At 47.9% G+C, this 26968-nt stretch overlaps 1 protein-coding gene across 1 annotated transcript in view; it reads left to right on the top strand.

The window, feature by feature from the left end:
• GASK1B (golgi associated kinase 1B) overlaps nucleotides 1-26968 on the top strand; it is a 156306-nt gene that overhangs the window by 112911 nt on the left and 16427 nt on the right. The window contains exon 3 of the mRNA XM_069243268.1: nucleotides 9563-9789. Within this exon, the coding sequence (XP_069099369.1) occupies nucleotides 9563-9789 (227 nt within the window). The remainder of the gene's footprint in view (nucleotides 1-9562; nucleotides 9790-26968) is intronic.

The following is a 26968-nucleotide window of genomic DNA, read 5'->3' as shown; positions in this document are numbered from 1 at the left end:
GTGTGTGCGTCAATTTCTCCCAAGCACACACGGACTTGCGTCGTTATTTTTCACGCGGAGAAGTCGTGCGTCGTTTTCCGGCGCGCGGACAGTCTCTTTCTGTGGATCGCGGAGATTACAAGATGTGCGTGGATTTTCCTGCTTGTTTTCCGACTGCGCGTTGTTCTGCTGGGCTGCGCATCGAAATTACGATCTCACGGCAGGCATCGCGTCGATTTCTCCTTTAGAGGTCGGGCGGCGTTGTCCTTGCGAAGCCGTGCGTCGCAGTTCCGGTCGTCCCGAAGGCGTCGCGTCGATCAGCGTCAGTGTGCGGCGTTTTTCTCGCTGCGGAACAAGCTGTGCATCAAAATTTTCGGCGCACGGAGCGTCCAAGTGAAAAAGAGAAGTCTTTTTGGTCCTGAGACTTCAGGGAACAGGAGGCAAGCTCTATCCAAGCCCTTAGAGAGCACTTTCACAGCCAGACAAGAGTTCAGCAAGGCAGCAGGCCAACAGCAAGGCAGCAGTCCTTTGTAGAAAGCAGACAGGTGAGTCCTTTGAGCAGCCAGGCAGTTCTTCTTGGCAGGATGTAGTTTCTGGTTCAGGTTTCTTCTCCAGCAAGTGTCTGATGAGGTAGGGCAGAGGCCCTTTTTATACCCAAATGTGCCTTTGAAGTGGAGGAGACTTCAAAGAGTGGCTAAGAAGTGCACCAGGTCACCTTTCAGTTCAATCCTGTCTGCCAGGGTCCCAGTAGGGGGTGTGGCAGTCCTTTGTGTGAGAGCAGGCCCTCCACCCTCCCATCCCAGGAAGACCCATTCAAAATGCAGATGTATGCAAGTGAGGCTGAGTACCCTGTGTTTGGGGTGTGTCTGACTGAATGCACAAGGAGCTGTCAACTAAGCCCAGCCAGACGTGGATTGTAAGGCACAGAAAGATTTAAGTGCAAAGAAATGCTCACTTTCTAAAAGTGGCATTTCTAGAATAGTAATATCAAATCCAACTTCACCAGTCAGCAGGATTTTATGTTACCATTCTGGCCATACTAAATATGACCTTCCTACTCCTTTCAGATCAGCAGCTACCACTTCAATACTGTATGAGGGCAGCCCCAATGTTAGCCTATGAAGGGAGCAGGCCTCACAGTAGTGCAAAATGAATTTAGGAGGTTTACACTACCAGGACATGTAAACTACACAGGTACATGTCCTGCCTTTCACCCACACAGCACCCTGCTCTAGGGGTTACCTAGGGCACACATTAGAGGTGACTTATATGTGGAGAAAGGGGAAGTTTAGGCTTGGCAAGTACTTTTAAATGCCAAGGCGAGGTGGCAGTAAAACTGCACACGCAGGGCCTGCAATGGCAGGCCTGAGACAAGGAAAAGGGGCTACTCAAGTGGGTGGCACAACCAGTGCTGCAGGCCCACTAGTAGCATTTAATCTACCGGCCCTATGCACATACAGTGCACATTACTAGGGACTTATAAGTAAATTAATAGTCCAATCAGGTATGATTCAAGGTTACCATGTTTTAGGGGAGAGAGCATATGCACTTTAGCACTGGTTAGCAGTGGTAAAGTGCGCAGAGTCTAAAAGCCAGCAAAAACAGTGTCCAAAAAGTGGAGGGAGGCAGGCAAAAAGTTAGGGGTGACTACCCTAAGGCTGTCAGGTCTAACATGTGTCCCCCCCAGCTGAAAGTGGGGAGAGCTACCCGACCTCCTGGGAGCTCTCATCGCTAAGGCGGAAGTATCTGGAGAGACCATCAGCATTGGCTTGGTCATCCCCTGGGCGATGTTCCACCGTAAAGTCCATCCCCTGTAGGGAAATGGACCACCTCAAGAGTTTTGGATTCTCACCCCTCATCTGCATGAGCCATCTGAGGGGCCTGTGGTCTGTCTGAACCTGGAAGTGAGTCCCAAACAGGTAGGGTCTTAGCTTCTTCAGTGCTCAGACCACAGCAAAAGCTTCTCTCTCAATTGCACTCCACCTCTGTTCCTGTGGTAATAGCCTTCTGCTAATAAAGACTACTGGCTGATCTAGGCCCTCCTCATTTAGCTGTGCTAGGACTGCCCCTATGCCATGCTCTGAAGCGTCTGTCTGCACGATAAATTCCTGGGAGTAGTCAGGGGCCTTGAGCACGGGGGCTGTGCACATGGCTTCCTTCAGGGCGTCAAAAGCTTTCTGACAAGCCTCTGTCCAATTCACCAACCTAGGTTGTTTCTTGGAAGTGAGTTCTGTCAAGGGTGTCACAATGGTACCATAGCCCTTGACAAATCTGCGGTAGTATCCTGTGAGACCTAAAAAGGCTCTCACCTCAGTCTGAGTTCTAGGTGGTTGCCAGGCCTTGATAGTTTCAATCTTGGCCTGGAGTGGCTGCACCTTGCCACCACCCGCTAGGTGTCCCAAGTACACCACGGAACCCTGCCCAATCTGGCACTTACTAGCCTTGATGGTCAGGCCTGCCTGTTGCAGGGCCTGAAGCACCTCCTTGAGGTGAAGCAGGTGTTCCTCCCAGCTGGAGCTGTAGACAGCTATGTCATCCAGGTAGGCTGCACAGAAGGCATCCTTGCCAGCTAGGACCCCGTTAACCAACCGTTGGAAGGTAGCAGGGGCATTTTTCAATCCAAACAGCATCACCCGGAACTGGTAATGGCCATTAGGGGTTGAAAATGCGGATCTTTCTTTAGCCCCCTCAGTCAGGGCGATCTGCCAGTACCCTGAAGTAAGATCAAACGTACTCAGGAACTTGGCAGCACCCAGCCTGTCAACGAGCTCATCAGTTCGGGGGATGGGGTGAGCATCAGTCCGTGTGACTGAGTTGAGACCCCGGTAGTCCTCACAGAACCAGAGTTCTGGCTTCGCACCTGGGGCAGTAGCCTTAGGGACCAACACCACTGGGCTGGCCCAGGGACTACTGGATTTCTCGATAACCCCTAGGGTTAACATCTTGGAGACCTCCTCCTTGATGCTGGCCTTCACCTTCTCCGATAACCTGTAAATTTTGTGCTTCACAGGGAGACTGTCACCGGTGTTAATGTCATGAACACAGAGGTGGGTCAGTCCAGGAGTAAGGGAAAACAGGGGGGAGAACTGCTCCAACAGCTCATAGCAGTCTCCTTTCTGGTTTAGAGTCAGGGAGTCAGAAAGAATGACCCCGTTCACTGACCCATCACCTTCTTGGGCAGAGAGGAGGTCAGGGAGAGGTTCACTCTCCTCTTCCATTCCTTCATCTGTGACCAGAAGCATGTTGATCTCCAACCTCTCAAAATGAGCCTTTAGGCGGTTAACATGGAGCACCCTTAGGGGGTTCCTAGGGGTTTGGAGGTCCACTAGGTAAGAGGCCTCCCCTTTCCGCTCCTTTACTTCAAATGGGCCAGACCAGCGGTCCTGGAGAGCTCTGGGCTCTACTGGCTCCATTACCCACACTTTGTCTCCAGATTGAAACTCTACCAGGGTGGCCTTCTGGTCATACCAGTGTTTAATTACCTCTTGACTGGCCTCAAGGTTACTTTGGGCCTCTTTCCAGAAGCAGGTCATCTGGTTGCGGAGGGCCAACATGTAGCTGACCACATCCTGAGGAGGTGCCTTTGGAGCTTTCTCCAATCCCTCCTTGACAATGCTTAAGGGTCCCCTGACAGGGTACCCATAGAGAAGCTCAAAGGGACTGAACCCTACCCCCCTCTGGGGGACCTCTCTGTAAGCAAAGAGAAGGCATGGTAAGAGGACATCCCACTTATGCCTCATGGCCTCAGGGAGGCCACCAATCATGCCTTTCAAGGTCTTGTTGAATCTCTCCACAAGACCATTAGACTGGGGGTGATAGGGTGTGGTGAACTTGTAGGTTACGCCACACGCATCCCACAGAGACTTCATGTACGCAGACATGAAGTTAGTGCCTCTGTCAGACACTATCTCCTTGGGGAAACCCACACGGGTAAATATCCCCATCAGAGTTCTGGTCACCACTGGTGCAGTTACGGTCCTCAGAGGGATTGCCTCTGGGTAACGGGTGGCATGGTCCACCAAAACCAGGATGAACCTGTTGCCTAAGGCAGTTTTGGGGTCCAATGGACCAACAATGTCAATGCCCACATTTCAAAGGGCGTGCCAACGACAGGAAGTGAAATCAGGGGGTTTTAACCCTTTTTCCTGCTTTACCACTGGCCTGGCAGGTAGGACAAGATCTGCAAAATTTATCTGAGTTTGTCCTCATTCTGGGCCAATAAAAGTGTGTGACAAGCCTGTTAAAGGTCTTGCCTTGCCCCAAATGTCCTGCCAGGGGAATGTCGTGAGCCAGACCCAGTAGGAAGGTTCGGTAACACTGGGGGACCACCAGCATACACGCTGCCCCAAAGGCCGGAACCTTAGGCTCACTGTAGAGGAGATCGTTCTCCCAGTATATGTGGTGATCGCCAGAGGCTTCACCTGCCGCCTGGTTTGAGGCTTGTTTCCTCAGACCTTCCAGAGTGGGACATTCTTTCTGCGCCTTGCAGAATTCCTCCCTGATGGGTCCACCCTCAACTTGCCAGCCAGCAAGCTCAGGTAAGTCACCTAGGGTGGCAATGTCTTCCCCAGTTGGCTCGGGAGCCTCCTCCTCAGGAGCCCCGTCAGCCACTGCGGGCACTTCTGGGTCCGGTTTCCCGTGCCCCTTGCCCCTCCTCTTGGCAGCTCTCTGGGCCATTGTTTCAGGCTCCAGATGCCCTTGTCTTCCCTCTCGGTCAGCCATGGACCGTGTGGTCATGCAGACCCACTCAGGTAACCCTAACATCTCCAGGTGAGACCTGAGCTCCACTTCTTTCCAAGCAGTATGCTCAAGATCATTGCATAACAGACAATCTACAGGCATGGCAGGACTCACAGCTACTTTCAGAGTACCAGAGACCCCCCCACTCAAAGGGAACCAGAGCCACCGGTAGTTGACTCTCACGATTGTCAGCGACTATGACCTGGTGGAATGTATTAGGGACTATCTGCTCTGTTGACACCAGCTGACTCTTGATAGTAGTCATACTGGCTCCTGTGTCACGCAGAGCCTCCACCTTCTGCCCATCAATGGTGACCCACTGCCTGTACTTGGAAGTATTTTGGGGCATGTGGGCTTTGGGCACCATTTCTCCTTCTCCCAGGGACACTAGGGAAATCTCTACCTGTTCCCCAAAGCTATCTGGGTCCATCTCCCCCCGAGCGCTACACTAGTCAACCCAGGTGCCTGTCCGGTAGTGGACGGTGCTCTCTTGGAGCACTGGGGGTCGCCTTTATAGTGACCAAACTGGTAACACTCCATGCATTTGGGGTTGGATTTTCCTGACCTGTCATATGTCCCTGGCTTTTTCCCAAATCTGGAAAAGGAAGGTTTGCCACCCCCTCCCTGGGAATTCTTTTGGGGGCCTTTGGAGAGTTCCTTATCTGTAAGTTTATCTCCCCCCTCTTTCATCTGTTGGGAACCCTGACCACCTTTGTGGGTGTCCCCCCCAGGTATATCTTGGACACTCTGGTGCTAACCCAGAGGTCCGCCTCCTCAGCAAGCTTCCTGGGATCAGTCAGCTTACTATCCACTAAGTGCTGGCGCAACTCTGTATAAGTAGTATTAAGCATATGCTCTCTCAGAATCAAGTCATATACACCTTTATAATCAGCTACTTTGTTGCCCCGCACCCATCCATTCAGTGCCTTACTGGAGAAGTCAAAGAAATCTACCCATGTTTGTGTGGTTTGTTTGGTGCTGTCCCTGAACCTCTGACGGTATCCCTCAGGGGTCAGCCCAAACTTGGCAAGTAAAGTGGCTTTCTGAAGTGGGTATGTGTTTTGATCAGGTTGATCCAATGTGAGGAGTGTATCCCTCCCCAATAGTGGTACATAACCCCACATAGCTACCCCCCATTGCCCTTCAGGAACCTCATGAGCCCTTAGTGCAACTTCATAAGCAGCAAACCATTTATCTATGTCATCTCCCACCACAAAACTGGGCACCACATTTTTGGGTATATGAACCTTCTTTTCTCCAGCAGGTCCTATCAGTATGCTGCCACCCTTATTGCTGGATTCAGACTGTTTTGCCTTGTGGTCCAGTTCCTTGAGACTCAGTTCATGAGCCAATAACAGTTTCTTTTCAGCCAAGGCTGTCTCAGCTGCAATCTGTTGGGCTGCTCTTTCAGCCTCAGCTTGCTTGGCTTCTCTTTCTGCCCTTCTCTCCTCCTGTTGAGCCTCAATTTTCAGTTTTGCCATTTGCAATTGGAACTCCCTTTCCTCTCTCCTTTCCTCTGCGGTCAGGCTTTGCACAGAGACACTGCTCCCTGGTCTGGAAAGGGGCACAATTGCAGTGGTAACACCATCCACAGATAGTGAAAATTCCTCTGAGGGGCCATTTTCTGGCTCATCTTCCTCATCATCCTCTAAATGGGCTTCTGCCCAGGCCCTCAGCGCCACTTGAAAGTCCTGCTTTTTGGAGGCCCCTTGGGTGGGTACCCTCATTGCCCTGCAGAATCCTCTTAGTTGTTTGACCGTATATGTATCCAACTGGACTAGGTCAAAGTCTCCTATCTGAGACCCAGTCAGAGACATGTTGAGTGAGGATTTAGTTTTTGAAAATTGTCAGGAAAAAACGAATTTGCAAAAAGAGATAAAAATCAAGTTGACCTTCAACTGTGGGTAGGTAGTGAAATACTTAGCTACTGTATGTCACTGCACAAATACAAGTCCTATCCTCACCGCTGATCAACAATGTTAGAAATTGGGTTTTTGGTTGGCAGTCAGGTTACCCCCTGTCCAAGCAAAAGCCGTCACTCTAGTCAGGGTAAGTCACACACAATCCAAGATTATCCTGTGCCCACCCTCTGGTAGCTTGGCACGAGCAGTCAGGCTTAACTTAGAAGGCAATGTGTAAAGTATTTGTGCAATAAATCATACAATACCACCATATAGCACCCCAAAAAATACACCACACAGTGTTTAGAAATATATATAATATTTACCAGGATAATTGTAGGTCAAAAAGAATAAAGTTGCAATGTGAAATTGTAGAGATATCACTGAAAAGTGATATAAATTGTCTTAAGTCTTTCAAATGTAAACAAAGTCTCTTTCAAGCACAAGTACCTGGTTTGGAGTGGAAAATCTCCTCAGAGGGCCACAAAAGAAGAGATGCGTTGAAAAAGGGTGTGTGCGTCGATTTCTCCCCAGCACACACGGACTTGCGTCGTTATTTTTCACGCGGGGAAGTCGTGCGTCGTTTTCCGGCGCGCGGACGTCTCTTTCTGTGGATCGCGGGGATTACCAGATGTTCCGGGTCTGTGCGTGGATTTTCCTGCTTGTTTTCTGGCTGCGCGTCGTTCTGCGGGGCTGCGCGTCGAAATTACGATCTCACGGCAGGCATCACGTCGATTTCTCCTTTAGAGGTCGGGCGGCGTTGTCCTTGCGAAGCCGTGCGTCGAAGTTCCGGTCGTCCCGAAGGCGTCGCGTCGATCAGCGTCGGTGTGCGGCGTTTTTCTCACCACGGAACAAGCTGTGCGTCTAAATTTTCGGCGCACGGAGCGTCCAAGTGAAAAAGAGAAGTCTTTTTGGTCCTGAGACTTCAGGGAACAGGAGGCAAGCTCTATCCAAGCCCTTGGAGAGCACTTTTACAGCCAGACAAGAGTTCAGCAAGGCAGCAGGCCAACAGCAAGGCAGCAGTCCTTTGTAGAAAGCAGACAGGTGAGTCCTTTGAGCAGCCAAGCAGTTCTTCTTGGCGGGATGTAGTTTCTGGTTCAGGTTTCTTCTCCAGCAAGTGTCTGATGAGGTAGGGCAGAGGCCCTGTTTTATACCCAAATGTGCCTTTGAAGTGGGGGAGACTTCAAAGAGTGGCTAAGAAGTGCACCAGGTCACCTTTCAGTTCAATCCTGTCTGCCAGGGTCCCAGTAGGGGGTGTGGCAGTCCTTTGTGTGAGAGCAGGAACCTCCACCCTCCCAGCCCAGGAAGACCCATTCAAAATGCAGATGTATGGAAGTGAGGCTGAGTACCCTGTGTTTGGGGTGTGTCTGAGTGAATGCACAAGGAGCTGTCAACTAAGCCCAGCCAGACGTGGATTGTAAGGCACAGAAAGATTTAAGTGCAAAGAAATGCTCACTTTCTAAAAGTGGCATTTCTAGAATAGTAATATCAAATCCAACTTCACCAGTCAGCAGGATTTTATGTTACCATTCTGGCCATACTAAATATGACCTTCCTACTCCTTTCAGATCAGCAGCTACCACTTCAGTACTGTATGAGGGCAGCCCCAATGTTAGCCTATGAAGGGAGCAGGCCTCACAGTAGTGCAAAATGAATTTAGGAGGTTTACACTACCAGGACATGTAAACTACACAGGTACATGTCCTGCCTTTCACCCACACACCACCCTTCTCTAGGGGTTGCCTAGGGCACACATTAGAGGTGACATATGTGGAGAAAGGGGAGGTTTAGGCTTGGCAAGTACTTTTAAATGCCAAGGCGAGGTGCCAGTAAAACTGCACACGCAGGCCCTGCAATGGCAGGCCTGAGACAAGGAAAAGGGGCTACTCAAGTGGGTGGCACAACCAGTGCTGCAGGCCCACTAGTAGCCTTTGAATCTACCGGCCCTATGCACATACAGTGCACATTACTAGGGACTTATAAGTAAATTAATAGTCCAATCAGGTATGATTCAAGGTTACCATGTTTTAGGGGAGAGAGCATATGCACTTTAGCACTGGTTAGCAGTGGTAAAGTGCGCAGAGTCTAAAAGCCAGCAAAAACAGTGTCCAAAAAGTGGAGGGAGGCAGGCAAAAAGTTAGGGGTGACTACCCTAAGGCTGTCAGGTCTAACAGGAATCATGTTTTCTTTTTCCTGACATCCTCTCCTCATAGTCTGTCATTCTCTGCTGTGGTAGTTTGACTATTTCCATTCTGGGGCATATGCAGGAGCAGCTCGCCGATTGTGGAAGGGGCAGGGTTGGGCGCGGGGGAGGGGTGGGGGTGGTAATAAACTTTAAAATAAATTACATAAAAAAACACCACTTACCATTTCCTTGCCGTCCCGCGCCACGCTCCTCTTCACTGCTGGCTGGCTGCACGCAGGCACAGGCTCCCAGCCTGCCCTGTGGCCAATCCTGACACTGCTCAAAGCAGCATCAGGATTGGCTGGGAGCACCCAGCCAGGGTGCTCCCAGGCAGACTGAGAGCCTGTGCAGGGGGCTGCAGAGAGCACACTGCGCATGTATGTTTGGCAGGCCTGAGACGGCCGGCCAAACATACATGCGCTCTAAGGGGGGAGTGTTGCGCACTCCCCCTCAATGCACGTCACAGCCTTTGGCCCGCCCCTTTAAAAGAAAAGGATAATAAACAAAGTTTATTATCCTTTTCTTTTACAGAATTTGCAGCTGCTGCTGCTGGCGGGGGGAGGGACGACGCTCCTCTGCCCTTCAGGAGGAGCCGCCCCTGGACATATGTGAAATTTCACACAACTACCAAAGGTACCAAGCAGTGCGCCATTCTTTGTAAAGTAGTGTATAATTTACCAAGCTTTTCACATATTCCTGTTAGAATGCAGTTGATTAACTTATGTTTCCTTTTATCCTTATCTCTCTTTGCTCTCAGGTGTACAATCGACTTGATAGATACTGCTGTGGCTTCACACCCCGCAAGGAAGATTCTTGTGTGCAACAAGGACTTGAAAAGAAATGTCAAGAATTTGAATCTGCTGCCCTAGCACACATTATTCAGAGGAAACATGACCGAAGACATTTAGTTTTTATTAACAACAAGGGCTTCTTTGACAGGAGTGAAGATAATCTGGATTTCAAGTTACTAGAGGGAATACAAGAGTAAGTAAATCATTACAGGATTATTCGGATCAATACATTTACGTAGTGTTTTATTATGCTTTGAAAGAAAAATGAAGTTCAATGAACTATATCCACTTCACATTATTTTACTAATAAAGTCAGTTGTTTAACTCAGCCTTTGAAAGCAAGGGTGTAGCTGCTTAAATGGAGAAGTAAATAAAAACTCTGTGTACCCAATGAGTAAGGCTCCAGGAATATGCTTTTGTGGTAGATCCATCTATTTTTTGTTGTCATCCATGTTTCTAACCTGTCAGGAACCCCTTTTTGCACATCAACTAAGAATTTGGCCTGTAATTATTTGGCCAACTCATTTGTGTTTCAGTTTTGTAGAATAAACCTGCCTCGCTGCTACCAAGTATTAAAACCTGTGCAGAATGTACCTGCTTCATCTTGCACAAACTACTTTTCAAATATTGCATGTAAAGTGACATATGTTAGTAAATGTGATATGTTGTCAGCTCTAGTCATTGTAGAATACCAGAATATTGCTTTCAGAATCGTGTCTCACATAAATGCTGTGTCTTAAATGTTGTCCATAAAAGAAACATCCCATTGTAGTTAATATACAACCTATACCCTTTGGAATTACAGTTTTGTCAACGACTTCCAAGACGATATTTGTGTACACAATATTAAACGTTAACTCTGCCAGTTACTTTCATATGGACCAAAGGATTGCATTCACAGTTTTCTGATGCTGTCGCTTATCACTGTACCTACAGCACATACTTTATACATACAGCACATACTTTACAAATGCCTCCCACCCATACTAAAACCTTTATCCTGATACATGAACTTGAACTGTGGTACGTTCCTCCTTGATATGTAAAACAATATGTCCTTTAAAAAACTGATAATCTAGTATTCAACCTCCACGTTTGCGTTAGGATTATTTAAAAAATGCTTTAAAAAACAGGCTTTTGGTAGATTTAAGAAATGTATGTTTTCTCAATCACTGTTATACAAGCCTACATGGTGTATTCTTTTTTGTCCATGTAGATTAAAGAATTAGTTTTAGGAAACGCTCAGTGTGATGCATTCTGCTCTTTCCCTAACAATTAGTTATGGGCTTAAGTGACAGAGAAAACCAAGTGGTCAGCGAGCACACATTTTTCTGTTCACGTAGTTACAGATACAAAGATATTTTTCTTTTGCAGATGTGAAAAAAATGATTCAATTTGGGGCAAACTCTGTTCCATTTTTATATCTGGCTTGACATTGTAGCTGTCAGAGATTTTGCCACTAGATATCTAAAAATATATGTGCGGTCATCTTGGGAGATATAAACATCTCTCACTTCATGTTATTGGCTGTTGGCGTATCATACTGCCTCCTAGTAAATGTTTCTTTGCACACATGAAATGTATTGTTTTCAGCATGTGGCAGAGACAGTTTCGTGTACACAGAATTACTATATTAAGTGCCTTGTGTTATTTTTGATTAAACTCAGTAATTATCAGTGTGGGGAAAAACTGAAGTTGCTTTTCTTCAAAAATAAGAATGACAAATATTATCCAGAATTTATATATTTTCGTGATAGGCTATGTCATTATTTTACTTAGACTCTTTTTAAGAACTTTAACTGCCAGTTTCTTTTCATGATGCCATCACAAAGGTTGAACGTGCCTTTCTGGTCCCTCTTCTATGTCACTGGTACTGTGTGCCATTTTGATACTTTTTCAGTGTTGTTGATTCTGTGCTCTACTGTAGTCCTTCTATGCTGCTGGTTGACTTTGCGGTTGTGATCCTTCCTAAATATTGTACTTTTATATAAACAATGAATCCAGTCCTGCTACTATAACTACTGCCTCATTTATAAAACATTTTCAAAGTTCTGTCACAGGTATTATGCTGTGCCATTGTAGTACTTTTCAGCTGTTCTGTTTTGACCTTGGGACACCTAGTAACAGCTTATGGTAATGCAGAACTATGCTGCCCTCCCTTAGGACATCTAGTACCAGCCTGTGGGACAGCTAGTGGACATCTAAGGACAGCTAGTGGTATTGCAGGCATGTGTGGCTCAATGTCAAGACATGTAGTAACAGCCTGGCATGCTGCAGTCGTGTGCTTCTTACTCTTGGGACACTAGAATATAACAGGCAGGCATGCCTATTGTGCGTGTATTAGTACGCTAAAGGAAGACCTGTATGATTTGTCATTGTTTTTTAAATGTTGCCATAGGAATTCTGATAATGGAATAAACATGGTAGGAGGCAAGGAGAGTAGGTAGATTCTGATGATGTGTCCTTGGGTATGCGGAACTTTGGGTGACGCCTGTAGCCATAATAGATGCAAGTTGAGAGAACTGCTTGAGTTGTGCATAATCAGAACCAGACTGGGTGTCTTAGATGCTCCTGTCACCATACTAATGTAATAGACTACAAGTGACACAAGTCAAGTAGGTCCTAGAATGTCTGGGTGTCAGGACTTCATGGCAATGCCCGATGCATACTGTTTCAGAATCAGCCACCATAATCTTTCGATTTTAATGGTATATATTAGTCTTGAATAACATATTAGAGGTTCCATGATCATGGAAACAGAAAGGTCTCTCAATTTTTTTGCTTGAATCTTTTTATTATTATTTTTGAATTTCGTACCTTGTGGTTCCAACATTTGAAATTACAGTGTAGGTGTATAGTACTGATACATTGCCAAGACATTTGGATACAGTGCAGTGGGATAGTCAAGAGAATATTCACAGCGCATGTGGGTTATGCTAGCAAACATTGGCAAATCTCAATTGGATTTTACATGCAACTAGAAATATAAAGAAGCTGGCAGTAGGGTTGATTTCATCCTTCACTCTGCAAGTGTACTCCTGTGTGTTAGAAATTGGGTTGGCTAGGGTATGCACCTCAGCCAGGCAGAACCTACCCACTCTAGTCAGGGCAGGGGAGTTACACGTCCAAGATAACCCCTGCTCACCCCCTTGGTAGCTTGGCATGAGCAGTCAGGCCTAACCCGGAGAAAATGTGTAAAGCGTTTGCACAATACACACAACACACGTGACACAAAATATACACCACAAAGTAAACACAACACGGAGCTATGTAAAAATAAACTGTATTGCACAAAACATAATTAGACCAACATTACACATTAGTAGTACCCTGCTACCTTAGCAGTTGTCAGAACATTACACAAGTTACTAATACTCTGCAGGAATACGCAATTGTCACATTAGAACACGTAAGTACTCAGGATTCGGCAACATAAACAGTAGTCAGGAATTACAGTAAGATAAATACCCATAAAAGGAACATTAGAGAACATATCACAAGTCATAAAAATACATATCAGCATGTCATGACCATGAAAGGAACATCAGCACATATATGTAATGGCAGGAAAGCAGGTAGGAAACCTATAAACCCCCCAAGGTCTATACTAGGCTCCTGGAGCCAATATCTCCTAGAAGGTACCTGGTGTCCTGAAGAAGAGGCACTCCCTGTGCCTAAAAGAGGAGCATGGGGGGCCCCTGGCAGTCCTGTGCGCCCAGTGGGGGCCACGTGGTGCTCCTGGGGGAGAAGGGCGGTCAGCACCCTCTCCTCATGATAAACAGGCCCCCTGTCTGCGGGGTGGTGGCCGGGTGAGGTCCAACAAACAATTAGGGGGCGAGAGGAAGGGGGCCTCCGTCGAGGTCTCCCTTCCCTGTTTTGTAAAGAAATGCCCGGTTTAAAAGAAAAGAGAGGAGTGTCCTGCTCCTAGGGCAGAGACTGGGGGAAAGAGAGGCTCCCCACGCCTTCCCCCGAATCCTGCTCGTGAGGCTTTTAACGATTGGACCCCTCCTGGGGACCGAGTAGACACTCGCCTGCACCCAATGCGGTGCAAGAGTGTTTGAAGAAGGTTCCCGCGCCGCTGCGGTGATCCCTCGAGGATAGAAGGCGGCTGGTGCCCCGGGGCTGCTCGCAAGAGCGGACCGTGCCCCGGGGGCACCGACAGGAGCACGCTTGCTCTGCTTTGCTTCTTCTCGTGCCCCGGGGGCACTGAAAAGAGCGCAATCCTCGCGCTGAATGCCAATTAGACGCCCGGGTTGCGGCGGTAATTTGGGGGCATAAACAGAGAGCTTTTAAAAGCGCAAATACCAAATCTATAGCCCACGCTGCGTCAGTGATTTTCTCCAGTAGGTACAGCGCGCTTTTGAAAAGCGCTTTAGAGACACAAGGGAGCGCTCCCAAAGCGCTAGACAGCAACAGCAGCATTCCTCATGCTGGAAGAAATGTACAGAGGGCAGGGGCCACAGCATCCTGCCTTTGGAGACAACAAAGGAAAAAGGGGCACAGGGCTGGCGAACCCAGCAGCAGGTCAGCACAACAAGAGGGTGCAAGCAGTGGCAGTTACTCCTTGTGACCAGGCAGGCCACAGGTCAGCACAGCAGCAGCAGTCCAAGGTGGTCCTGGTGAGTCCTTTCAACAGCGTCCTGTTCAACTCCAGGTAAGGTTCCTGGAGTTCCAAGAATGTTCAAAGTGATGACTAAATTGTGGGGGAAATTCCCCTGTACTTATACTAAGCTTACAGTGTGTTTTACAATGGGAAGGAGAGGGGGTTCCAACCAGTTACAACTAGTTCTGGGAGTGCCCTTTCTCTCCTCCAGTACAGGCTCCAAACATTAGTGGGGGGTAAACGACCCTATTCTGCGAGGCCAGCGCACAGCCTTTACAAAAGCAGTTGTGCCCGTCTCTCCCTCCTCTCAGCCCAGGAAGGCTATACAATATGTAAATGCACCTCTGTGACACCTCCACCCTCCCTGTGTTCAGGCTGTCTGAAAAGTATACACAAAGCCCCAACTGCCAGTCTGCCCAGACGTGGATTGGAGGCAAGCTGCAAAACACCAGAGTCATAAGCACAGATAAATGAGCACTTTCTAGAAGTGGCATTTCTGTGATAGTAATAAAAAATACACCTACACCAGTAAGCAGCATTTCTCATCACTATCACAACCATACCAAACATCCCTACGCTACCCCTCATAAATCAGACAATACCCATACACGTAAGGCAGGGCATTTCCAATGCAATCCTATGAAAAGGCAGCACTCACAGCAGTGAGACACCAAGTTAGGCTGGTTGTCACTACCAGGACAGGCCACGCAACCTGGCACATGTCCTGACTTCTACATACATGGCACCCTGCCCATAGGGCTAGCTAGGGCGTACCTTAGGGGTGACTTACATGTAGTAAAAGGGGAGTTCTGGGCCTGACAAGTAAATTTAGATGCCAGGTCCCTGTGGCAGAAAACTGCACACACAGACCCTGCGCTAGCAGGCCTTAGATGGGTTTGACAGGCTACTTCAGTGGGTGGCGCAAGCAGTGCTGCAGGCCCACGAGTAGCATTTAATTTACAGGCCCTGGCTATAGGGATACCACTTTACAAGGGACTTATAGGTAAATTAAATATGCCAAGTAGATATAAGCCAATTATACCAATTTTACAAGGGAGAGCACATGCACTTTAGCACTAGTTAGCAGTGAAAAAGTGCTCAGAGTCAAAACGCCATTCAAAGAAGGTCAGAAAATGAGGAGGCAAAAGGCAAAAAGTCTGGGGAATGACCCTGTAAAAGGGCCAGTTCAAACACCGTGGATAACAAGTCTCCGTTGGGCATCTATATAGTAACTGGCATATATAGATAACAGCTTATAAATGTGAAGATTCAGCATTGACATTATATAAAACTGTAAGGTTACTAAAACAGTTAACAAACTTGGAGTCTGGTTGCAACGCTTCCACCCCGTAATCTAAAAGAGCCCCCCCATCATGTCCATTCGCACTTCCGTTCAGTCGGCCCCAGGGGCCACCGTTATTGCATTTTTAGGGAACCCGCTTCAATCAAAGGCAACAATCACAGGGGATCGCACCAGTAAGGGCTTTGGGGGTCATTACGACCCTGGCGGCCGGTGGTATGTTGGCGGTAACACGGCCATACCGCCGGCCCCTCCACTTTCCCGCCAGGATTCCGCCTAGCGGTCATAATCCCCAGGGCAGCGGTGCAAGCACCGCTGCCCTGGGGATTATGAGTCCCCGACCGCCGGCCTGTCCATGGCGGTGTGGGCTGGCGGTAAGGGGACTTGGGGTGCCCCTGAGGGCCCCTGCACTGCCCATGCACTTGGCATGGGCAGTGCAGGGGCCCCCAGGCATAGCCCCGTTGCGCATTTGAAATTCGGGCAGTGAAATGCGCGACGGGTGCTACTGCACCCGCTGCACATCAGCATTGCCGCCGGCTCTATTACGAGCCGGCAGCAATGTTGATGTGACATTTCCGCTGGGCCAGCGGACGGTAACACTGTTACCGTCCGCTGGCCCAGCGGAAATGTCATAATAGGGAGACAGAAATACCACTGGCAATGGCGGTATTCTGTCTCCCGCGGCCTCGGCGGTCTTTTGAAAAGACCGCCGAGGTCGTAATGACCCCCTCAGTCTGCAAACCCAGCACATGAACTGCCTATTCCATCACCAGTTCCATAGTGTGGGCTCCTGCCTCCTCCATGTTCGTCCCATGCTCCGATTCTCGCAGTCACGTCAGCATCTCATCCCAACTGGCGGACTGGGGGTATTTATGCAAGACCAAGGTGTCCTCTCATCTCAGTGCCACCCCCTCAGCATCTGCCCATTCCAGGAAGGAACCCTCCCATGCCTTAATTTGCATCTCTATCTCCTAGTAATTAAGCGTTTGGCCATCAGGATGCCAAGGTCTAGAAATCTTGTCAAACCGCTGTGTTTTTTAACTCGCCAGAAAAGACCCAGGATACAAGATTCCCAAGCAGATAACTGTGGGCATGATGTGCAAGCTGATAAGCGCACCGTCACACCTTGCCAATAAGTGCTTAAAGAGGGGCAAGACCACAGCATGTGGAGGAGTTCTGCCCCCATCAACTTACAACGAGGGCAGGAAGTATCCACACAGCCGAAGTTCCTGTTAATATTGGCTGATGTGAGGTAGGCTCTGTGGAAAATATAAAATTGGATGAGGCGGAATCTGGAGTTGCGGGGGACGTTAGTGTGGCTGGACAGTGCTGCATCCCATGTTTTATCAGTGCAGGGCTCAAGTAAATCTTCCTCCCAGCTGACACGCAGCGCAGTGCAGGTGTGTAGTGTGTGCGTTCTGAGTGCATCGGTGAACCACTGTATCAGGTGTTTGCCCTGTCCCATGACCTGCATGTATTGAACTAGTAAGTGTGTTGGGAGTTCAGATGCCATGTCTCGCCAGCAACGTGACAGGGTCGCTATCAGGGAGTTGTACAGCAGAAACTGCCCTGCTGGTAGGCCTGTCTCCTCTGTTAGTACGTCAAATGGAGTAAGTTTGCTTTCACTATAGAGATCGCTCATTGTCTGTAAATCAGCCACGAGCCAGGGCTCCAGTTCAGCGGTGGTTGTGACTCGTGAACTCTGCTGTGTGCCCTGTAGTGCTAGTGTCAGAGCATAAGGGATGGTCGTACGTGTGAGGTGCAGACACCTGCGGTAACAATGATGAGCCATGCGCAGCAGGAGCTCTGCACGTGTCCTGGTGTTTGTGAGGTGGTGAAAGAGGTGTAGAACCGCAGGGAGCATCCAGGGTGGCAATCCGGTTGCCGTGTCAGGTAGCTGAAGACCAGATAGCCATTGCCTCACCCACTGAAGCTGAGAGGCCAGGTAATATTGCTCCATATTTGGCACCAATACGCTGCCCCAATTCAGAGGTGAGTAGAGTTTCTTCAGCACCACTCTGCATCGGCCCTTGTTCCAAGTAAACTCTTTTCTGGGTTCTAGCTCTCTAAAAAAGCAGGCTGGGCCATAGTAGGGTAAATTAGAGAAGTAGTATAGTAAACGCAGGAGCACCACCATCTTCAGGAGGGTGATTCTTCCAGCCACTGAAAGTGGGAGCGTTTGCCAAAAGTTCATCTGGGCACGGATAGATGACACTGCTTTTCTAAGGTTGCCATCATGGAGATCCTCTTCATTGTGAAAAATGTGGATACCCAGGTATCTGAACGTTCTAAGCTGCCAGAGGATATGAACCCCAGAAAGTTACAGGTGCGGGTCTGGCAAGTCACGGTTGAAGGGAAAGAGGCATGATTTCACCCAGTTAACTCTTAATCCTGAAAGATTAGCGAATCAGTGCAGTATATTCACAATTTCAGCAGGGGCGTTATCAATGTCCTTGAGGTATAAAAGAAGATCGTGAGCATATAAAGATATGGTATGTGTGCCATCACCTAGTGGGATACTCCATGTCTCTCCCCTCTTGCGAAGTTCCGCTGCCAAGGGCTCCATCGCCAGAGAAAATAACAGTGGAGAGAGGGGACATCCTTGTTGAGTACCCCTGCCCACATCAATGGGTGCAGAGGTGATTGTTCCAATTTTGACCCTGGATTGGGGTGGGGTATACAACAGCCTCACATTGGGAAGGAAATGGGGACATAGGCCGAATTGGTATAGGCACTCGAACAGATAGGGCCACTCTAAAGAAGCAAAGGCCTTCTCCAGATCAAGCACCAGACATCCTGCGCGAGGCCATTTTTGTGTTGAATACCTCATGACTCTGAATAAGTGCCTGATGTTGTGGGAAGTGTCTCGGGCTGGCACAAAGCCATTCTGGTCAGGGTGAATTAGATGAGGTACCAGAGGCACCAGGCGCGATGCCAAGGCCTTGGCCAGCATTTTGTAGTCAGTATTGAGCATCTCAGTCGGGTCTCTGCCGGGCTTGGGGAGCGATACCAGCAGTGCCTCCCGTTGCGAAGCAGGCAGAGATGCCTTTTGTAGTGCCTCCGCATAAAGATGGAGAAGGTGTGGTGCGAGCACCATAGGGAACAATTTATAAAAGTCAGATGGGAGGCCATCAGGGCCCGGAGTTTTTCCTGCAGCAAGGCAAGTATGCTATCCTGCACCTCAGGCAGCGTCAGGGGTGCCTCCAATCCCTTTCGCTGGTCAGGTGTCAGCTGAGGTAAAGTGGTCAGGGAGAAAGGTTTGTCATAGGACACCACGTCCATCTCCACAAAGGGGTGGTAAAGTGTTGCGTAATGTTATGTGAACTCAATGTGTATGTCATGGGGGTGTGGAGTACGTCCCCCACCGCTGAGCGAAGCTCCACAATAGCAAAGTGATCCTGGTCTTGATGGATGAGCCAGGCCAGCAGTTTGCCTGACTGGTTGGCTGTGGAATGCGTACAGGTCGAGTGGGCTGCATAGTTGAGGCAGTGCAGCCTCTCCAACAACGATGTATGTTCTGTTGGGCAGCCAATAACCGGTAATTCCCCAAGGGGTGTTGTGCAGCATTTTGTTCATGGGATATCGGGGATCTCTTCACTCAAGTCAGGTTGAGTTCAATGAATTTGCGCAGATTCCACTGTGTGCCCATGCAGTGCTCCCTAACTGTGACTTTAAATGCATCTCATTCAACAAGACCAGAGGATGCTGTGCCATCATTATGCTCAAAGTATTCGGGAATCATTCTATCTAGTGAAGCCCTGATTAGAGCACCTTCTAATAGCTGCGGGCAGAGCCGCCAGGTGGGAATACCTGGAGGGGAAGTGTCCCATCCCAGTTGCATAAGCTGCGGATTGTGATCAGAATGATTGCAGCCTAAATAGTCAGTCCTTTGTACTGCGGGCTTAAGTTAGCTGTGCATAATATTCTGTCAAGTCGGACATTGGTGTGGTTCGGAATAAAACGAGTAGATCCTAGTATCAGCATTACGTTGGCGCCATATATGTATCAGTTGCCATTTTTGGAACCGGGTATGCAGCACTCGTGCAGCCACCACAGTGGTGGAAAAGAACGGTCCAGATCAGGATCCAGTACGTTATGAAAGTCACCCCCTATCAGCCAAGGAAGATCGCTCCAACGAGAGACGGGCCGGATGACGTGTTGAGAAAGGAGGCTTTGCCTGTATTTGGAGCGTAGATGGACCCTAACACCATGGCTCAGCTGGCCAGGCGGCCGCGCACCAGAACATAGCACCCTTGCATATCAATGGCATGATCGTCAGCTCCAAATGGAGTGCCCGGTCTGATTCAGACAAGGGCCCCTCTGGCATAGGAGGATGTCAGAGTCACCAGATCCTCGGGGTCTGCGCACGTTCCCAAGACATCCACCACTGAACAGCTCCAAGACTCTGATAGATAAATCACAGAGGCTAAGAGAGTTCAAGAGGGGAAGAGGGGATTAGGAAGGGAAACAGCTGGGAAGGAGATCTGTAGTAAGAAAAAGGTTAGAACACAAAATATGAAAATTATATCTCCTGAAATCAATACTAGACTATGACTCTAAGCATAGTCATTCCGAAAACATGAACAATCTAAGAATTAAGTTTAAAATGACTAAGTTTCAAGATGGCCGGATACCTGTAAGGGAATCAAGATGGATTAAATGAAAACTTCCTTATTCAAGTACTTTCCTTTACATGAGAATCAGAAAAACATTCTGACTAAATTTTAAACCAGTAATATAAATCCTTTTTTGAGAATGCATACTAGGACCATACAATATTGCATCTAGACACTCTGATCTTCTGTGTACTCTTAAAATGTTTCAACACAAATTGCGCACATTGTAGATTTATATATATATATATATATATATATAGTAAACACCATAAAAGGATTGTGCACCATGAATAACACAATATGGATTCAGGAAAAACAAATCACATAACTTGTCAACTTGAATATTACATGATAAATATCTTAGAATAGTGGCATACAATAAACAACATGAATTAACCTCGAGGAGAGAATCGTGCGTCTTGCCGATTCGAGTGTCACCATGTAAAAAGCCAAGAAATGGTAGTACGCAATGAATATTAAAGTCAAATCATCATTAAAAGAATTGCGCGTCTTGCCGATTCGTAAGACACGATGTAAATGCCAAGAAATAACAGCTCTCAATGAATAACAAGATCAAAGTACAATGAAACGAATCGCGCGTCTTTTGCCGATTCTTAAGCCACCATGTAAATGTCAAGAAATTGTAGCGCGCAATGAACAACAAAGTTAAAACACCATAAAACAAATTGCGCGTCTTGCCGATTCTTAAGCCACCATGCAACTGTCAAGAAATGGTAGCGTGCAATGAATAACAAGATTAAATTATCATGAAACGAATCGCGCATCTTGCCGATTCGCAAGTCACCCTGCAAATGTCACAAACTCTCAAGCGCATATTTCACACGCGCAAAGTACTCTGTCAAATCATAAAAGAATTAGGCCCAAGAACATGAGAGCTCTCGATAACGGCGTCGGGAGGCCAGCCCAACCACCGTCTTTCCGCCCAGAACAAGGATCTCCAAATGAAGAATGAAAGTCAGATGTCTGGAAGATCAAATAGGCCACTGGGACAGGAGCTCAGGAAGTAGCTGCTGCTCTGCACCGGGACCTCTGAATAGTGAGCACTTGGAGCTGGGCTGGCTCATTTTTATAGAGTCTTGGCCTAGCCCACAACCACACCCAGGCATGTTGCAGGGAAAGTCTCTAGAAAGCCCTGGAAAGGGACCACACCCTAACACACTCTGAAAGCCTGCAGCAATGCATTGCAAATGAACAGCATTTGTAAGCACATTAAAAATAAGTCTTCAGGATTGAACTCTGCAATGCAAAAGGCTAATCAACAACATATCAGCAAAATGCATAAATTACGTTGTTTTGAGAGTGCTGGGTTTTTGCATTCTAGTCGCCAATAGAGCGCACACTGCCCTGGTGTTGACAGAGGAGTGATTTGTTGCAAACAGCTGCCCTCGCCAGCACCGCTGCATTCTAGCGATTTCTGGCTGCGCAAGGTGAGTCTCCTGTAAAAACACTATGTGAATTGAGTGTCTTTTAAGATATGAGTATATGGAAGGAGGAGAGGGGAGCGGGACAGGGGGAATCCAGGCTCCATTCGGAAACAAACAAACACAGTTTAAAACCAACAACTGGCAAAAAGATAACATGATAAAATACCATTAGAGCAGAGGGACAACTGGTACCTGCCCAAACAAACCAAGACACCTGTACGGCGTTACAAGTGCATGGAGACAGTACCCACGAGGGGGAGGTGGAAAGGGCATGTGGTATCCAATAAGTTCTAGGACTGAACCCCTAATGCAGCATGGGTGTGGGCGGCCAATGGGCCAGTGCACAACATTCAGTGTAGGAGACAAGCGATAGCATGCAGACTGAACATCAATTATTGGCCGTGAGAGAGGCAGAGGTGCAGAGCCACAGGCCAGGTCAGAGGTAGAACTATAAGTTCACGTGCAAGCAGAACCGGCATGTAGTGAGGTTTGGTCTTTCAGTCACCACAAAAGGCAGTGTCGTAAGGGAATGTCCAGTTAAGTGACCTGTGTGCAGCAACTTCATGAGCTCAAAGTTGGTCATCCACCGTTTGCAGCGTCACTGTAGGAAGGACAGAGGACCCCACTTCAGAAGGCGTTTCAAGAGAGGAGCCATTGTCACCATCAGAGTCTGTCAGCTCTGCGTCTAATTCCGAGGTGGCTGATGGGACACTGATAGCCACTGTAGTTTGTAGGGCACAATGTCGCTCCTGTATAATCTGTTCTAGATTCGGAGCGTGGCTTATTTCTGTCAGGGGAGCCCCAAGCCATTTGCGATTACTCCGCCTACGGGGCCTCAGGCTCCGCGCCGCAGGTCTTTTAGATTCAGTGTCACGCTGAGTGATCAGGTCTGTTGACTCCAGCCATTCCCAGATGGCCTCCGGGGTGTTAAAAAAGTGTGTGTTTTCCACCAGTTGCCACTCGCAGCCTGGCCGGGAAGAGGAGGGAGTACGTCAGGCTAAGGGCCCGGGGTTTGAGCTTCACAGACAAGAATGAGGCACGTTGTTTTTGTATAGCAATGGTATAGTCTGGGAACATCATAACTTGGGTGTTATCCACTTGGATTGCCGGGAGTGATCTCACTGCACGTAGAATAATACCACTGTCTGCATAGTGCAACAGGCGTAGCAAGAAGAGGCACGGGCCCCTCATAGGGACCCTGTGGGCACGCTCCACAAAGAAGAAAGGTGTCAGCTAACCCTCTGGTACCAGCGCCCGAAGCCAGGTCTCGGTGTAAGCGACCGCATCTGAGCCCTCCACACCCTCCAGGAGGCCTATAACACAGATGTTGTTCCTCCTGGTGCGCCCTTCTGCAACTTCTGCGCGGTGCTCCAGCACCTCTATCTGGCCTAGTGCCATTCGTAGTGAGGATTCAAGTTGGTCCATCGTGTGCACCAGTTCATGTAACTGGTCTTCTAGTGAGCAAGTTTTATCTGCTAGTTTACGGTGATCCGCATGAATTAGGGTGAGATCACTTGCTACCTTATCGATCTTACCCTCCAGTGAGGTCCGAGCCTGGTCCAGGGAAGAGCCTATCCGCTCCACAGCCTGCAGCACTGCGTCCAACTTATGACTGCCTGACTGCAGGGCCTCCGCTCCTGGCGCCTGCAGCCTAGCTCCCGTCCCAGAGGGAAGGAGGCCCATCTCTGCTGCTGCGAGGTTCGAGAGGGCAGCGTTCATTGATTGAGATGCCACAGTCGCAGTTATCATTAAGGTGCAGTTCTACAGGGACGCAGGGGGGGCCTGCTTGCACGTGCAGTTTGAGGGAAGAAGATGCCGCAGCACGAGCAGCCCCACTCCTGCGGTGGCTTGGGGCAGTGGGATTCCACCGTGTAATCACCCCAGAACTCGGGTTGCAGCCCGTAACCCCCGTAGTGTCGGGGCGGTCGCAGGGAGTATTAGTGGGGTGGGGCGGAGTCCGGTCTGCGTCCTCCGGGCCTCTCTCTGCAAAGTCCTCACTGGGGCTACAAGGGCGGAAGTCGATTCAAGGGGCGCCAGGAGCAGGTGGGTTTTCGTCTCCACAAGGTCCCCACTCCCTTCAACACCAACCGCTGTTCGCCCCCACCTCACCACAACCAGCCGCTCCTTCTCCTCTCTCGGCTCGCATCGCCAGAAGGTGTGAGGTCGGCCAGGCCGCGAGCACAGAGATTCCTCAGGTTAGCCCGCACGCCACACTGCTACGCTTAGGCCAGCTACCCCGCCAATGCCAACGGCACATTCCCTGCTGCTGCGAACATCACGGCCGGTTCCCAGCACAGTTCACTCATCCACGTGGCTATGCACAGGGGCCCATCAGCCGCCCAGTAGCGGATTAAGTGCGGATTATCGGAGCATCATTCCAGAGCTGCGCTAAACCGCTGGCCAATACCAACCTTCAATCTAAGTGATATATCTCTGTGGACCAATATGCTCACTGAAGAGAAATGGGTGTTATCTCTAGCACACGTTTGAATACCTCAAGACAGGCTCAACCTTTTACCCTTCACAATTTGAAAACATGTTCAGTATTAGGTCGGTCTACACAAAAATAATTTTTCAGTTAAGTAGTTAATTTTGCTGTGTGTTCATTCCATAAAACATGTAATATTTTTATTCAGTTGTTTTCTTACAGATGTGTTCACAAGCAGAGCATTGGTGCAAGGGCTAATAGGAGACTACCTAATGTAGTTTTAATGTGGGCTTGCCATCGGATTGTCTGTGAGACCTGTACATTTAGTTTCAAGTAGCTATTTTCAGGTTTGCACACCAGAACTAAGGTCCCGGTACATTGTTGTGAAAAGCAAGTTTCTGGGCTTTTCATTAGCAAGGTGATGCTACCTAGAGGTGTAAAAAGTACATATCTGCAGGGGTGCAAGATAGCGTTTAAGAAAAAACACGTCACACTTAGGCAGCGTTAATGGTACAATAGTTCAAGGGTGGCCGATTACAGATTTCAAATCAGTATGCACACTTTAGGCAACTTCTCATGTTTCAAGTGCGCATAAATCACATAGTGGACCTAAAACCAGACATTAGTTAGAGGCAGGGCAGTGACCATGCTCTACAGGTTCTGGGCAAAGAGCATGGCAGTAGACCCTGAACTTGCAGCTATATTCTGTGCAGTTCCTACATGGCGTGCTCTTTGCCCAGTGCTGACACTGGATGGCAATAAGCAAATCCTTGTAGACATGTAGGAGTTGACTTGCAAACACTCCTGGTACTATGATTGGGCCCGGAACAGCCAGCCATCATTGCCATTTGTCCAATACCTACAAAGCATGCCTGCAAGGTTGAGAGCATGGGGTTGACCATAACCATCGCATGTTTCCAATACTATCAGGGAATGGCCAAAAGCTATTCCTTCTGGGTTCTGAGAATAGGGGAACTGAGCAAAAGGTATGGCCAAGTAGTATGGGTACTGTGGAATGGACTAGAGCCAACGCCCTATTACTGCACGCAGGGTATATAAGAAAGCCATTCTTAGCAACTTTATAGGGCATGTGTACTAAATGTAGGGCTCTGGCCTGTTACTTTTCCAGAAAACCTTAACAGTGATCAATTAACACAAGGTCTACACTCGCTCACCATAATGTTGTGTATAAGATCTGCCGTGGAAAAGAAACTCAATCTAGTCTTGTAACTTCGATAATATATTTACAAGTTCTGAAGTAATACATTTGTGTAGGAAAAGAGTTGTTATAGATATCCTGTTCTTTCCATTCTAAGTATCTCCCTTCTTGAGCTACAATATTCTCGTTACTTAGACACAAGTGAAAAATATAAATTGCACGATTTTAATATCATTATGTTTGCAACATGAACATCAATCTTGCTCAAACGTGTTCAGTATTCATTCTGAGTTGCATTTTATGTTCTAAATAAATATTGCTGAATTGAAAACAAGTTTTCTTGAAAAGTGCTAATTTCTCATTAATTATATTTGTCTTACCGTCCCATATCCGTCGTATGCAAGTTCCTGCAGCATGAGTACTGGGCACAGGGCATAGCCTTTGTTCCTTTCTGTTCCAATTACTCTCTGGCCAGTCCCTTTATTCTGTGCAAATATGAGTAGTAGGCACATGGCGTGGCATGTGACCATGTCCCTTGCCTAGGAGCCAAAGGGCTTGGTCATGGGGTATGACCTGTTAACTACATCTCATGTATTGAGTGTATGGCGCGGCATGCCTTATTCTCATTAACTGCTGTTCAGCCCTTAAGACACTTTGGCAGTGTCAATTGAGCACAGACCTAGCAATATGCCCTGTCCTGTTCCCAGTACCTGTGGGGCATATCCTTTGGTCATATTTTGGTGTGCTGTAACCACGTGCTGTGGGCCCAGGTATTAGGCACAAGGTTTGTGCTCAGCATCCCATGTGTCTTGTCTGTAGAGTGGCATATGACATACATGGTAAGCCTGCAACCATGCATTGTGTGTGCTCCATATATGAGCTAAGAGGAGAACATGGCTGCTGATCTACTATCAATCGTTTTCCTGATCTGCTTGTTAACTTGAGATATAACTGGGGAGTGAATCATAACTACCATAATATGCCAGTGCAATTAGTTGTTGGATAGCAACCAAAATGTTCTTTCCAGTGATATTTTTCTGGTGTTATGTTTTTTGTATGTGTAGGATTTTATGTAGCTTAGTTAATATGTGATCTTTGTGCAGAACCAAAATGTTTTTTTGACAAAGAAGTGAATATGTCTTTTTGTACATATCTATGTAATAGTTTTCATATTGTACACACTTAGATGGATTACAGTTGAGCACTGAGCAGGAGGCATGAATAGATTGTGTCTGTGATCAAGGAAAGTATTGTTTTTCATCCTCACTGAAGGAAAATGCCTTTTTTGTGTGGTCGCCCTCACTTTTTGTGAGTTTTTCTGCTGGATTTTCGACTTTACATACTAGGACACTGCTGTCCAAGTCCCAGTGTATGTGCTCTGACCATTAAAGCATGTCAAATTGGTATATACCTAATTGGCATATTTAACTTGTCTATAAACCTCTAGAGCATGATACAGAATGTGCCCAGGGTCTGTAAATGAAATGTCACATGTGGACTGCAGCACATATTGTGCCACCACAAAAGTGACAATGCAAAACATGACTACAGCCCTGCCACCTGTAACCTGGCTGTGCAGGTTTAAAACTGGAAATTTGAACTTTTACCTTACCTAACCCCTCCTTTTGAATATTAATCTCACTCCTAGGTAGGCTTTAAATGCCCATATAGCAGGGCACATGGCATATTAAAGAAGGACATGTAAAGGACTAGTATTAAACATACCCTTACAGTGACAATGGCCTAAAAGTAATTTCCACTGTAGAGCGATTTTCTGTTCCATAGAAAAGCCCTGCAACACTTTACTAAAGTTAATAAAGT

Source organism: Pleurodeles waltl, chromosome 1_2 (assembly GCF_031143425.1).
Source record: "Pleurodeles waltl isolate 20211129_DDA chromosome 1_2, aPleWal1.hap1.20221129, whole genome shotgun sequence".
In the NCBI taxonomy this organism is placed as follows: domain Eukaryota; kingdom Metazoa; phylum Chordata; class Amphibia; order Caudata; family Salamandridae; genus Pleurodeles; species Pleurodeles waltl.
Note: the sequence above shows the minus strand (reverse complement) of the source record. Positions and strands in the feature narration are given on the sequence as shown.